We start from the raw sequence: 15,708 nt of genomic DNA on the forward strand, positions 1-15,708 counted from the left end.
TCAAATCCCCATCCTTCAAGGAAACAAAAGACTATTGAAATTGGTATTATCTGTGGATGGTATTGTTTAAACACATCACTAGGAGGAAAAACATTGTTATAAAAAATGGCCAGGGGAAAAAAAGGAGATTATGTTATAGCTTTTTCTAATTGATTATAAGGGACTTTGATAATCTGTCATTTGAAATTTATTTGAAAAAAAAACATGGTTAACATATCACAAAAGAATTTCCACATTTTTATCAAGGGTTTGGAAGATTTCTTTCAGGTGGCGAAGCTAATAATAGCTTCAAATGAAACTAAAATATCAAATTCAATTCCACTACAATAGTTTATTTGCACCAGGTCACCATGGCGACTAAGAAATAGGTGCCTATAATTTTCAATGTGCAATTACTAGCTTAAGCGAAAATTCTCTTGGCTCACAAAAGTAAAAAGAATTGTAGTTGGCACTGAGATTTTTTCTGGATTTGTAAAGCCCTGGTTTGCGCGATACTAGAATCTACAGGGTGATTATAATTAAAGTTCCCATACTCTTGAGTAGTTTTTCTCAAAAACTGCTTATCTGAATGCAGCCAAATTTTAGGATATCTTAATGAGACAACGGGAGAGAGATTTATGAAATAAAAAAAATAGTTCAATTTTTGACCACCAGGTGAAAGGGGAGCTTTTTCATTGCATTTAGAATTTTTCCTATTTTCCATATAGAGCACATACCAAGTTTCCTAATAGTACAAGTTTCCAATGCACATCCAAGTTTCAGTATACTGAAACTGCTCAGACCCAAGAAGCACCAGTTCTGGTAGGCATATTCTATTGAGAGAAACTTGGTATGTGCTCTATATGGACCACGGGAAAATTTAAAATGCAATGAAAAAGCTCCACTTTCACCTGGTGGTCAAAAATTGAACTATTTTTTTTATTTCGTAAATCTCTCTCCTGTTGTCTCGTTAAGATATTCTAAAAATTGAGCTGCACTTGAATAAGCAGTTTTCGATGAAACTACTCAGAGTAGTTTACTCCTCTACACACACTGGAACTTTAATTATAATTACCCTGCATTTTCTTAAGACTGATAGAGTTCTAGCCCTTTGGCCCGAGACGAGTTTTTTTATTATAATTACCCCTTGTTACTTTGTGCCGTGTTATAAAAATGATATCAGAACAATTTAAAAATTTAATACAAAAGCTAAATAAAGTAGTTGATTACGACTACTGGATTACGAATGGGAGTTACCCCCTACTCGTTGATTACAGCTGGCAAGGAATTCTTAAACGGGATCCACCGTATTAGTAAATGAAGTTTTCTTCAATACTTCAAATTTTGTTTCATTTTTTAAATTTATTCTGCATGTGTAAATTATTTTAATCAAATGCTGTTAATCCATGTGTGATATTGAATATTTGAATGTTCAATAAACTAAGCAATCTATGGAATATTTTGTTGGCTATTCTAAAATATTTTTACAAATGAATTGGTTGATAAATATATTCATGTATCAATCAATTGTAGCTGGTGTTCCCAAAGCAGAATGTCAAAATCTGCTACATACATCGCAGAACAATCTCACAAAGAATGTTAAGAAAAGAGTTTTTTTGCATGGAAAATGTTCAAAATGAATTTCTACCGCAGAACATTTTCAGTCAGCTGTGGGCTCATTGCAAAACATTCTGCATCAGCACCTGGTGTAATAAAATATAGAGCTATTTTTTTCCCCTCACTGTAAGCATTCACATTGAAGAAAGAAGAAATTATGGCTTTTATTTCATTACACTGAAAAAAAATTAAGAATTTACCCTATGATGAGGTTTAAATAATTTATACATATCTTTCAGGAAGAAAGAAATGGCCAAACGAGAAAAATCATTGCAAGAAAAATTCAAACAGTTCTTTGGCATAAAAGAGGTCACACCGATCAATTTTGACCATCTAAACACTGAGCCATGTAAACTGGATCCAGATTTAATCAAGGTAAATTTTTATCTTTTTTTTTCCCTAAAAAATATGTATTTTCTTAACCTTTTTTTCCTTTTAATTTTAGATTTGTTTTCCGCAATCTTTTTACCAAACTTGGATTTACTTTAGAGATGTGTTTATTATTTATGTTAATCCATTATGAGGTATTGTAGAGAAAATGTATCACTGTAATGGAAATAATTGAAATGAAAACTCTGAAACAATATCACCTTTTTTGTAGATCAATTACTAAAATTAATTTGTCTCATTGATTTGAAAGATTTCTGGAAAAAAAGAAATTATTTCATGTTTGAAAGTTAATAAATAATGTTTGCAGAGTTGAATTTTTATACTTGTTTACCTGTTACAGTTTACTGCTTAATTTTGAATTTCTATGCAATTTAGATAATTATCTGTAACAGCTATAGTGAAATAATCCCTTTCTAGGACATATCTCCTGGAAATTCTGTTAATCATCGATTGAAAGCCCTCAGGGATCTCTGTGAAATCGTTGCTTCAAAATGCCTGCAAGAGGTTTGTGTTGTTTTTTTTCCTTTCTCTGAGTGGAAGAATGAATGTGAATACAGTAAAATCCCTCTTAACATGATATATCCCCTCAGATGCGGTCATCCCTATTTTACAGCCAAATATTAATTTCCCAGTGTATAATAAAAGTATGCTTTCAAACCCCTTATTAACTGTCACCTTTTTTTTCGGACAGAATTTTTTGTACCACCGGAACGCGCAAATGAGGTTTTAATGTATTAATAATCTAATCACTCCCATAATCTTCTTAGCTTGGGGGAAAAAGTTATCAATATCTTATTTTGATATGTAGGTTTGTATTAATTTGAATCTAATATTTTTCCCCTACCTAAAGAATGCAGTGGAAATACTTTACACAAAGACTGAAGATATGTTGCTACCACAGCATACAGCAGAAACAAGGCATATAGTGCTTCACTTCTATTGCTGTTTGATTCAAGGCCAGGTTGGTAATTTCCCTATTTCTTTAAGCTATTTTCACTTACAAACACACCTATTGTCAATTACGCATAGTACTGAATTGCTGTTGTCAAAGGTCTCTTAAAAATGCAAAGAATTGTTAAAAATTGATGACTTTTAAACAAATAATTTGTATCATTTGCTTGCAAAAAAAAAAAAATTGTATGACCATTTTTTAAATCATATTTTTGTGCAATTTGCTCTCGCTTACCAACTGATGAACATTTTTGGATCTTGTGTCCTTACACACAATTTCAGTCCAATTCAAACAATGATATAGAAAGTTGAACCCAGGTTTAATGAACCTGACGAGGCTGACGTTTTATTCCTTGAATCAAGGTGGAGAGGGCAATAGATATACTCGTATGAATTTCAAATGACATTAAAATGAGACAAATCTCAATTTAACTGTTTAAAATTGCTCATCAACCAACCCTGTTAATGTATATTTTTTTCCAATGTGAGTAAAAAAATATTAAAACTCATACATACTCTACCCAACTTAAACCTATGAAAGTTATGAACAAAAAAATATGGCCAGCTTTTCTGAATCTTGGATAGTGGAGCATGTTAGAACATTACAGATGTACATGGAAAACCATAATCCAATCAAATTGTGTTGATATTTCGACAAAAGTAGTTCAAATTTACTTAAATGTAAGCGTGACAAACTGTTTGTTATCCTCAAGTTTATTGGCATTTGCAAATTAGTGTTGTTAAGATATAAAATAATTATATTTGCAAATGCATCTGTGTATTTAAATTTTGTCCAAACTAATTTATTTGTTCCCTTTTTTTTTTTACCACAGTGGCAAAGAATGAAAATTATGAGAAGTGCATTTTTCAGGCTTATTCAAAGGCACAAAATTTCTGAGGACTCTCTTCCAAGGTTTATTTAACAGCTTATTTCCTTAATGTGAAAAAAAATGCTCATAGCATTGATATTTTGTTTCTTTTTTTCTTTTTTTTTGCGTGTTTCTTTAACTTAATTTTTAATATTTTAGGCTTGAATTACTGAATGCTCTCTCTGATAATGGAAAAAATATAGAATACTTTGAAGAAGAGATTGGTAATTATATATGTGTGAAAGTTGGTTTGCTTTTATTTTTTTTATTCATGTGTAACAATTGATTTTATTCATTACAATCAAATTTCAAATGCATATTAGATGAGAACTATTTTTCAGATAGATTGTAGTATTGATTGATGAGCAGTCGTGGGTAGGATTTCACTTTTAATTTTAAATTTCCGTCATGCATTTCAGATATAAATAAGGAAACTGACCTAGCTGTTAGAGTGATAAAACTAATGTTACTAAAGTAATGAAAACCTTGATATAACGATACTCTGCGTACCAAGAAAAAATATTGTTGTAAGGGGATTTATTTGTTATATTGAGTATTGATGTAACAAGGTTGCACATGCAATTAAAACTTTTTAATAAAAGGGTTAACCACCTCAATATAAACATGATTTGATTCTATTTGTAGTGTCATAATAAAGTTAAACTGTGCTTTATAAATATGAAATTAAAATTTTGTTCTTGTTTGATTTGTAAAGTTAATTAACCAGGTATATATTGAAAAATATAAATGACTTCACTGCGATTAAAAAAAGAATTCTAGATTGCTTTATAGAAATATACAGTGGAGATGCGTTCAGGATTTTGCTGTTTGTAATGGAATATCTTTGTTTATTGAAAAATCATGAGGTGCAAAATTTTTGGGTTTTTGTGACTCATAGATTATGTTAGAGGAGACATCATCTGTTTTTCTACAATATTGTGAAAATTGTGTCTTTATCATTCTGTTTATAGGTCCTTTTTTATGTGGTTGGTTTCCATACATGCTTAGCACTGGAAAAGCAATTCAATTTCTTCCCCTTGTCATCAACACCATAAAATACAATGCGGCATACTTGGATGAAACAATAATAATAAGCTTGATACAGTAAAGTCAATTTTTCTATACATTTTTATGTTTAATTTACTTTATGAGAAGTCTGTCATTCTAATACAGTGAAAATCCTATATTATGTATTTATTTATGTATTTAATATTCTTTGGCCAAGGCCTATTCAAGAGGATGCGAAAGTTATGTATGACAAAAATGATGATTGATGATACAGGAAAATTGGGAAATCATAGTACAATCTACAATATTGGGCGGTAGGTTGTTCCAGTCAATAATAGTTCTTCGGAAGAAGCTAAATTTGAGACAATCTGAAGAAGCAAAGATGGGCTGTAATTTTTTAGAATGTTTGAGTCTAACCGAAATGTGAGGGTTTAATTAGAATGTTGGAAGTGTCGATATTAAAAAACCCATGGAGGATTTTCGAAAGAAAAGTTAAACGAGAGATAAGTCTAAGAGAGAAGAGCAGTTGGATATTGAGGTGACGCTTGAGCTTCAATATGGAGATAGATAAAGACCAACAGTTAAAAATGAAGTGAGTGGACTTATTGTGGATAGATTCTAATTTGTCTATGTTGGTTTGGGTATGGGGGTCCCAGGTTTCACAGGCATAGGAGAGAGAGCAGGAAGGATATGTCAGCTAGTACAGGTGACGGACATGGCGGGTGGAGATTTTCAGGCTACAACAAAGGAAAAAAAGTTTTTGGAGGCATTTACTAAAAATATAATCAACGTGATGATTCCAGCAAAGATTGGAAGATATTATAATGTCCAAAAAAGGTATTTATAATAAGAAACCTCAGAGATCAAGGAATTGTTTATCGTGTAAGGGAAATCGTGGGGAATTCTTTTGCTTGTAACTTTCATAAATCTTTTTTTGAGGAGTTGAGGGGCAATTCCCAGGTTGAGTGTCATTCGGAAAGAATGTTAAGGTTGTGTTGGAGAGATTCTTGGTCGGATGTATTGGACACTGTTTTGTAAATGACACAATCATCTGCGAAGAGTTTGATACAGGAATTTATGGAGTCTGGTAGATCATTTATATAAATTAGAAATAGTAATGGCGAGAGGACTGAACCCTGGGTCGTGCCAGACTTGACATGGAGGAATGGGGACTTGAATGAGACAAACTGACTGTGGTTAATGAGGAAGGCCTCCACCTATTTAAGCAGTTGAATATTTAGACTAAGTTTTGAAAGTTTTAGTAGAAGTTTATTATGGAGCACCCTGTCAAATGCTTTAAAAAATCTAGGAAAATGATATCGGATTGAAGGTTTTTGTCAATGGTGTTTGTTAAGTCATGTATAAAAAGTATTAACCGGGTAGATACAGATAACGATGACCTAAATCCATGTTGGTTAAGGAAAAAAAGTTAAGTCAAGGTGGGTACTGATTTCCTTGACAACTATGTGTTCAAAGAGCTTGCAGCAAGAGGTGGTGATTGCAATACGTCTAAAGTTAAGGAAGTGGGACAGTGAACCTTTTTTATGGATGGGAATTATCTTATTAATTTACCAGTCAGAGGGTAGGTTAGGTGTATACAGTGAGACGTGAAAATAATGAGGAGATAGTTAGAAATTTAATTTTTGCAGAATTTGAGGATATGATTTGGGATCCCATCGGGACCAGTAGAGTGGGGTTTTAGTTTTTTTAGAAGATTCATGAGACCAGCTTTAGAAAAAGACGGGACTGGAGTTTTGAAGTGAATATGAAAATTTTTTTTAGGTGGGGGGGGGGGGGGATTGAAGGAAAAAACAAGAGAAGACCCGATTAAATTCGGAGGCGATATCAAGGGGAGAAGTTAGGTCCGCGTTGGAAGTTTTAAGTGAGGAGGTGCCGGCTGATTTGGGAATGGAGGAAATTCCAGAATTTCGAGGGATTTGCTTTAATATAGGTAGGCAAGGAGTTGGACGGGTAATTGGATTTATGGTGAAAAATAAGGTCTTTCAGGTTACAAGTGGAGACAGATTTTGTTTCTGAGAGTAGGAGAGTCGTTGAATTTGAATTTAGCGAGATCACACCAAATTCTTTTCAGATGGATAATGTTGCCGTTGATCCAAGGGGTTGATTGACATTTAGATGAGGAGCATTTGGTAATGGGTAGTGGTATATGGGTCATTCTCCAAAAAGTGTACAAACCATTTCTGAGACTTTGTAATTTTTTTTTTAAATTTCAGACCACTGGTAGTAATTTTAATTTTTTTTCTAGTGCTTAATTTAAGTCTCTGTCAGATAGCATTCCTTAAATCGTTTCAGTTGGTATATATTTTTTGTTTTAAGTGATTGTATTAAAACCTCAAAATCTGGCCGTCCCAACTTGAAAAAAGTGTTAAAGAGACGATGCAAATCTTGAATTTTTTTCAAAAAACTTTGAATCCCATTTTATATATGTGCCATAGATGAACAAAACTAACAATAAAATTTTGAAAAAAAAATTTTCTTGAAAACTATTTTTTGTTAGTGTCCCGAAATTTTTCCCATTTTAAAATGTCCATTCTGTTACTGTAATAATTTAGGAAATATATTTTTATTCCAGATCAAATCTGATATCACTTTTGAGCTCATTGAAAAGTTCACTTTTAATTCTTGATGAATAATTTTGGATTTGACTTTTGCAAAATGACTTAATATTCACGTTATGTCTTTAGTATCAGATTTTTCTCTGTAGGATGTCCACTCTGTTACATCATTATCATAAATAATTAAGATATTTCTTTCATCTATATCAACATCAAGTGATAGTACATAGATATGCTTCAAAACAAAAAAATTTTCATCAATCATTTAAATTTATAATGAAAAAATAATAATTTAGACTAATTTGTCCACTCTGTTACATCTTCGAAAAACTCAAGCAACGCAACAGAATAGAAACTATGATTTACAGTAAATTTTTCTTAGTTAAAAGGTTTCGGAAGTTTAAATTGAGTTTAATAAGGTGTCTATATTCAATTTAAACCTTTTACCACATTCTCCATGATGTTATTTTTTCAGTAAAATATGAAAGTAAAGTAGTACAGATCGTTAAAATCACTGCCAGGTGCAGATCCAGGGGGATGTGTCATAAGGGGCATTTTAGTATGAGTGAAGGTTGTTATATGACCATACGTTCTGTATTTTATGGGACAGAACCATTATCTTCCTATTTTTTTTCCAGGCCCGATTCCCCCCAGTCCTCTTTGGATCACTAATGTGAGAGGCATAAACGTTAGATTTATACCAACATCAAATTACTATTCAATTTCAACAAAAACTTCGAAATAAAATAAAAATGATCCTGATGATATAATATACACTAGAGCATGTCCAGTGTCCACTTTGACCAGATTTTAATAATTTTACCAGACCAAAATTCAAACTACAACGCATGGGGTGCGTGTTTTTATAATTTGGCATGGAATGGACGCTTTTCAAAGGTTGTAAGAGGAGTCTCTGGGTCACCTATCACATTTTGTACATATTTTTTAGGAAAATCAAAGTTTAATGGCATAGCCTATTTAGAATATTTGAAATATCTTTCTCTCAGTTAAACATTTCTGTACATTCTGTTACAATGGTGTTCACTCTGTTGCAGGAAGCATTTTTACGGTCACAGGCAGAAAAATTTCAGAACACTCCAAACTAAGATGTTAAATTATAAATTACCAACCCATTGTCTGTCAAAAATAAAAAGTTTTGATTTTAAGTACCTAAATATATGTAAAAAATAAACTTTTCCCATCTGCTATTTTGAAAAAATCATGAAAAACCATCAAACCGACAGAAAAAAAGTCAACAGAATTTTGAACTGCTTTTTTTTTAGCATATGTGTAAGAAATAAGCTTATTTCATTATTTTAAGAGATAAAAAACAGCAGAAATAATAATTTTTTAAAAACAGCAGAAATAATAATTTTTTTGAGCGATATTTATTTTTGGAACAGTGGACAAAATCCATGATTTTCAGTCATAAAACACAAAAAATAAAATATTATTACAAAATAAAAATGAAAAATATTTATGAAATATTAACTTCGTCATTGGCTATTATTTGAAATAAATTTTATTTTGAAAATTCAATTTTGTTTTTTTCATTTCAAAAATGTAGAATGTACACTTTTTTTTGGGAATGATCCATATAACAATAGCCTCTATAATGGTAAATGTGTGAATAACAATATTACTCTCTGGTCCCGCACTTTTCGCACAGTGTTGAAATATTCCACATGTAACGATAGATTATAGGTCTGCATAATGGTCTAATGGTCTTTTCCCCCACTCTCTTGAGCATCATTATTTAAGAGTTTCCCTAATTTTAATTTCACTATATGTATATATATATATATTTTTTTGTTTATTAAGAATGAAAAGATTTACATTAACTGTGTTTGTTAAAAAATTATTCTTATATTAGACAATCGTTATGATGAAATTTTGGGTACATATATTTTCAGTTTTGTCTTGAAAAGTCTTTACATAACTGATGGTTTGATTTTTTTTTTTTTCTCATCTCTCAGGCGAACTTGCTGTCATATAGGGAAAACGCTTGTTGAAGAAGAGATCAAGGTGATTTGGAAATATGCTATTTAATCTTTTTGTCTCTAAACTTAATGGCTTTGAGTGTAATTTTAAAATTATTGGAATAATTTTAAAAAAAATTGAAATTGATGTAGAACATTTTTATGAACTATTTTCAGTGGTGTCTCGAGTTGATGGATGCAGTCTTATGTTATAGCCATCTTCCTATGAAAGTTCTTTCCAACTTTATATTTGCATTATGTTTGACAATCAATGTTGAAAAATTTGCTCAGCAGAGCTGGAAAGTAAGTCTTGAGCTCTGCCATATTATATTCTCTTTGAACCATTAATTTTTGGACAAAATAAGTTTATTAGTTTCATGTCTCAAAGTTTGTCTACACTGGGCATGTTTTGTATTGTCCTCGAGTAATTTAAGTGTCATGGCCATAGTTGTTACCATCATCGAAAAGGCAAGAAGTCCCGATAAGCTCATGAAATAAGAGAAAGGTCAGGAAATTCAAGAAAAAGCCATAAAGTAAGAAAGTAGGTCATAATTTTTTTATGAATCAATTTCTGATTTTTCCTGGTACGTTCCTGCGCTTTATCTTATCGCTGAAAAATCATGCCTCCTCCATCAGGTTAAAAATTATGAAAGCCTGATAGAGATACCTGCGATTGTGCAGTGGTAGTTGGCTGATGGTAGGTTTCTCTGGTTTCCTGACTTTAAAACACGAATGTCATTAGATTTTCATTAAAAAAAAGTCACCACAGCCAGCAGAAGAAACAAGGTTTCTATTGCACCAAATCTCGACAAAATGTTTAATTTTGTGAGCAAAAGAGCTATTCCTGTGAATAATAATATTAAGAGTCTCCAACATCACCAACTAATAAGTGTGAAATCAGCAATGATGTTACCAAATAGCAAGTGTTAAATCCTTGGTGTCACCAAATAAGTCAAGATAAAGTTACTGAACATTTTCCTTTGCGTATGTGATAGAAATTGATGACTGTAGTTATAAAAAAAACATATTTATAAGCATTATTTCAGATCAGTCATTGCCTTATCCTTTCTTTTCTCATTCTGTCCAGTCTGTACTCGTACTGTGATATTTAATAGTTTTCAATGCAATTTCAAAAAATATTAAATGCTATATCTGGACTATACAAAATAATATGCTTGTTTTCAAAATACAGTAGAGTCTCTATATAATGAGCTTCTATCTGACAAATTTTTACTTGGACACAAAAATTATTTCTCTAATGATGTTTCTATGCAAAGAATTTTTCAATGGAACAAAATGTGTGTGTGGAAGGAACCATTTCATGGGGACTCCACTGTACTTATATATTTTTTGTTTGTAGTTCAGAATTATTCTAAACCAATATAAACTTTCACAGTTGATGCGTAATCTCCTTGGAACCAGCATTGGTCATACAACCATCTTCACTCTTTGTTTATTTCTTCAAGACAGGTAAAAACCTTTTTATGTTTCAATTTAAAAAAATACAGTAGAACTCTGTTATATCATGGGTGCTGGGACATTAAAGGCCCAAACTATATTTGAGGCACCCTGTATTATAGGGCTCCACTGTATTTGAATGAAAAAAACCAGTTTATATATTGCTGTTCGATCTTTCCACCCTTGTGTTGAGGAATGAATTTCCTCTTTTGTTTCATTCACTGAAGAAACCTACTTTAATATTTTAAGGGAGAATCAAAAAATGCCTGGTGTTGTACGAGGGGCTGTATCTTTTATCAGCATGGCCCTTTGGGGATTGGATCGAGTCGAATCATTGAAGCATCCGCCTACTGCTGTACTTCCTTCTTTTTTAAGTGTAAGCAATCTTGAAGTTGTGTTATTGGCTACCTATCATAATCTATAGAAGTATATATGATTCATTTGTTGATTAAGGGTAATAAAAGGAGCAAAAAAAAGGTGGTATTTTCATCAATACAATTTATGAAGCCTTATTCACTGTTCATATAACAAAATATGTATTTATTCATATGAGAACACTAGGTTAAGACTTCATATCATACTGGTTCAAATAAATACAGTATCAATTTTTAACTCTTTTTTTTTTCTTCTTAGACACTATAACCAACAGAAATAGCAAGTAAATGTCTGAAATTCTGACGCATGTTATTGACACAAAATTGGTGTTGTCTTTTAAGGGGAAGAGGTATCTCAAAATTTACAATAAGATTTCTTTGGTCTAAAGTAGAGGCATGCAGGGTAGGGCATAGGGAGTCAATGCATCCCCCAAGGCAATCCAAAATTGAAAAAAAAAATGTACAAATTTTGAATATTGTTAGTGATGCTGTAATCAACACATCTTTATTGTTGTTTGTATTATGTATTGTTCTGCATTTTTATGGGCATCTTTTTATCAGCCACTTCGTTGGGCATTTTGCCTGTTGTGGCGTTGTATTTGTATTTGTATAAAATGCTGAAAATTCTCCAAGCATAGAAATAGAGTCCCTTGACCCCTCCCCTTCTTCCAACTTTCACTAATGTGTATTCTTCTCCTAAAAGGTAGGTCTTGCATAGTGTGCATTGTCCTTTTCTAGACTAGCTTGATACTTATTCAATAGTTGCTTGTCACAATCATTATATCTTCTTAGCATCCTGTAGAGAGGTGCCAGGCTACTCCTTTACTGGGACCCTAGATCGATGAGGTGAGGTCGTGTGGGGGGGGGGGATTCTTTCTTTTGAAGACTACACCCATTATGTGTTAAAAGAATAAAATTTTTATGCATATTTAAATTTTCATTTCCATCGGTAGTAGTTCCCAAGAACTTAGTCCAGGAATAATCTTGCATAGTTTTATATAACTGGGTCGTGTTTTACTTTTGATTAAAAATTAAATATTTTATTGATAAACCTTCAAGTTTCTTGATTTACAATTCCAGGCTTTGGAATATGATAACAATGTGATCGCATATGAAGTTGCTTTGTCATTGCTGAGACTTGTCAAAAAGAATCATGAGCTTCTTCAAAGCATGACATGGAGCATCATTCTGAATATTATTGAGCGTCTTCTCAAATATCCTGAGGTAAAAGTTTTATATAGGATAACTTTCAAATTTGTGTAAAATTGAAGTTTCAAAGAAATTTCCATTCTAAAAAAAATTGTTTCCCAATGCTGCATCCCAAAGCAGATTGTTTTGTATTGTTCTGCAACGAGGAATCAACTGACTGAAAATGTTCTGCAGTGAAAATTCCCATAAGTGTTTTCTCCTTTATTTCTCAAAATTAACTTGCTCATATTATTTTATGTCACAGAATAATCTAAGACTTCAGTTAGCTAAACTAGCTGCTTTGTTCACAAATTGTCTCACAAAATCAGATCTCCCTAAATAGTGGAATAATGCAATGATGGTTCTTTACAAAAAGGGTGAAAAAGAGGATATCAAGAATTATCGACCAATCAGCCTCTTATCAGTAATTTATAAAATCTTCACCAAAATTAAATTTTTTTTTGTCAAATCAGACATCTAAAATGAAAAGTCATTTTAGCTGACTGATTTAAATGCTTTGTCATTTATTATTTATTTATTGGTCATATAGTAAAGTTGCATCTTATCAGAAGTGTTATCAAAGTTTGAGTAATTCCCAGTAAATTTTTAAGTGTAAGTATTAATTTCAATAATTATTTTGAATACCTCATTAAATGAAAAAGGATAAAAATATTTTTTCATGAAAAAATTTATTATGAAAATAATTTTCTAAACTTTATTACATTTTTTTTATTAATATGAAACACACACAAACTTTATTTGTCATTGATATTTTACTTCTACTAGCTGCAACAAGTGGGTCCTAAGAAAGATCCTTTTGCAGCAACTGTGCATGATCTGGTTTCTGTAGCTGCAAAAAACAAGATACCTCTATGTTCAAAAAAGTTGTTCAGTATCATAGAGAGTTTTTCAGACAAATTGAATGTAAGTAACTTAGGCAAGTGAATTTGTGATTACAATATGTTTTTAAACTAAATTTTTCAAAATTTAATTACTGATTAAAAAAGGGGGAATGTAGAATGTTCTAAAGTAGTAATGGGCAAACTACAGCCCCTGCAGGCCAAATATGGCCCACGTAAATGTTCTATCAGATTTCAAAATACAGGAGAGAAATTTACAATTTTAATGTTTTTTAAGAAAATTCATTCAAGGATTGTGTTCCTTTTTTGCATATGAAAAATATATTTGTGAAAATTTAAATAGAAATTGATTTGAAAACGCTTGCATATGCAAGGAAATGCAACATATATGCAATAAATATGCATAAAGTTTTTAAAATAATATTTATTTTTCCCAGTTATAAAGGATAAACCATTGTGTCTCATTTGCAATGAAACCATGGCAGTCTCCAAAGTATATACTACATTCCACCTCTTCATTTCTGAGCATAAAAATTCCAATTTTGAGTGTCTGGCCTGCCAAAATTTTTTCTTTGTTTTTCTGGTCTGCTCCTAAAAGAGTTTGCCCATCATTGTCTTAAGGTTTTTTGTTGTTTTTTTCATGTTTGTATTAAATATTATGTTTGTATCTTAAATTTTTCTACTTAAATTTTTACTTTTGTTTCTAGGATGAGCTAGTTATACAGTTGATTCAACACAGAACCTTGCATTTGCATCCATCCAGAGAAGATTTTATCCAAGTTATTACTCATCTACTTGAAAAGTATTTTAAGTACGTATGAATGGTAAATTTTTGGGAACCAGAAAACTCAAATGTTTTCTGTATTTCAGCTATAAATCCTTTTAATAATTTGATTTGCATTTCACAGAAATGAACAGAGATCATCCATTCAGTTGACTGTTGTACAAATCTTGCATAATATCAGAATTACATGTGGACATTTCTGTGATGTAAGTGATTTAAGATATTTTTTGTGTGTATGTTGTGACTGATAAGCTGCACAAAAGAGGATAGAGCTGAAAATATTGAGGTATAATTTTGTAGAGAGAATTGCTTCTTTTTTTGGTTGATTTAGTTTTTTCTATCACCTGAAGTAATTTTATACAAATACAACACCACAACAGGCAAAATGCCCAACGAAGTGGCTGAGAAAAAGATGCCCATAACAAATATGGATGTCATATATTTCAAAGATAAAGCAACCCAATTAAAAATGTAATTAAAAACATTATAAACAATATATACACATGATAAAATATAATACAATGCCCATAAAGAATACTTATGGGTGTCTTATTCTAAGTATGAATAGCTTCTCGATTTACCCCAACATGTTTATCATACTTCTTTTTAACCAGTCAACTGTCCAATTAATTTCTCCGAGCGTTACCCGCAGTGCCCACTTTTTTTTGAAGACGCGCACGCTTTTTCCCTCTTTTTTCCTTTTCTTGGAAGTTTGAAATATTAACATTTTTTTTTATAGCATGTTTTTTTATGGCTCGAATGTGTCGAGACATTATATGACTCCCCAAAAGTGGGGAGGGGCAGTCATAATGTCCTGTGACTAAAAGAAATGCTGTTGATGGATTTATGTGAAACCATAGTGGTTGAACCTTTGCTAAAAGATATGTGAGTAATAAAACAGATGCATCTTCGCAAGGGAGTTGGAAATTGAAACAAAAGCGATGGGGATGCAGCTTTGCAAAACATGACAAAGATAATAGTAATAATAATCTCAGATTTTGAAATATAATTGTCACCTCCATCTAGTGATGAGATAATAAAGTAGAAAGATGGCTGTGCAGAGATGGCAGCACATGTATGACAAATTATTCCGTCATATCTCTGTGAAAAAGACCAAAAAGTCTGCGTGTCGGCAAATGCCGTCGTAGGCAACACCATTACGCATATCAGCGACGGCAAATGCCGTCTTAACCACTTGACTGGTGAAAAAGACCGAAAAAAGTCTGCGCGTCGGCAAATGCCGTCATAGGCACCGACATTACGTATGGCAGCGACGGCAAACGCCGTCGTAACCACTTGACTGGTTAAACGTGTCAATTGTGTTACTTCTCAAATTTACTACCTCCAGGGGTAAGCTATTCCATTTATTGACAACCCTATTTGAGAAAAATTCCCTGCGACACCATAACCTTGCATTGTCCCTTACCAATCGATACTGGTGTCTTCTTGTAAAAGCAGTCAATTGGCGGTGTACTAAAAGCTCGTGGTCCATTCTATCCATCTCATTGAAAATTTTGAACACTTCGATCATATCTCCTCGACACCTGCGTTCATCCACTGTAAACATATAGCAGGTATTTTTTTTTTTTTTTTTTTTTGTCGTACCATTTTCATTTAGGAGTCTGCAATAATTTTTCTTGATGTCCTTTGAAAAGCTAGTAAAATGGTACAGTTG

At 32.0% G+C, this 15,708-nt stretch overlaps 1 protein-coding gene across 1 annotated transcript in view; it reads left to right on the forward strand.

Moving 5' to 3' along the window:
* gig (TSC complex subunit tuberin) overlaps positions 1-15,708 on the forward strand; it is a 70,534-nt gene that overhangs the window by 5,617 nt on the left and 49,209 nt on the right. The window contains exons 2-15 of the mRNA XM_089240636.1: positions 1,836-1,971; positions 2,404-2,490; positions 2,837-2,947; positions 3,771-3,850; positions 3,966-4,030; positions 4,778-4,910; positions 9,367-9,415; positions 9,547-9,672; positions 10,766-10,839; positions 11,077-11,203; positions 12,282-12,425; positions 13,176-13,313; positions 13,957-14,060; positions 14,158-14,239. Coding sequence (XP_089096762.1) covers positions 1,846-1,971; positions 2,404-2,490; positions 2,837-2,947; positions 3,771-3,850; positions 3,966-4,030; positions 4,778-4,910; positions 9,367-9,415; positions 9,547-9,672; positions 10,766-10,839; positions 11,077-11,203; positions 12,282-12,425; positions 13,176-13,313; positions 13,957-14,060; positions 14,158-14,239 — 1,446 coding nt within the window. The 5' untranslated portion in view covers positions 1,836-1,845. The remainder of the gene's footprint in view (positions 1-1,835; positions 1,972-2,403; positions 2,491-2,836; positions 2,948-3,770; positions 3,851-3,965; positions 4,031-4,777; positions 4,911-9,366; positions 9,416-9,546; positions 9,673-10,765; positions 10,840-11,076; positions 11,204-12,281; positions 12,426-13,175; positions 13,314-13,956; positions 14,061-14,157; positions 14,240-15,708) is intronic.

This window comes from Pholcus phalangioides, unplaced genomic scaffold (assembly GCF_987345545.1).
Source record: "Pholcus phalangioides strain wild (caught in Gottingen) unplaced genomic scaffold, Ppha-v1.0 ptg000013l_1, whole genome shotgun sequence".
Taxonomy (NCBI): domain Eukaryota; kingdom Metazoa; phylum Arthropoda; class Arachnida; order Araneae; family Pholcidae; genus Pholcus; species Pholcus phalangioides.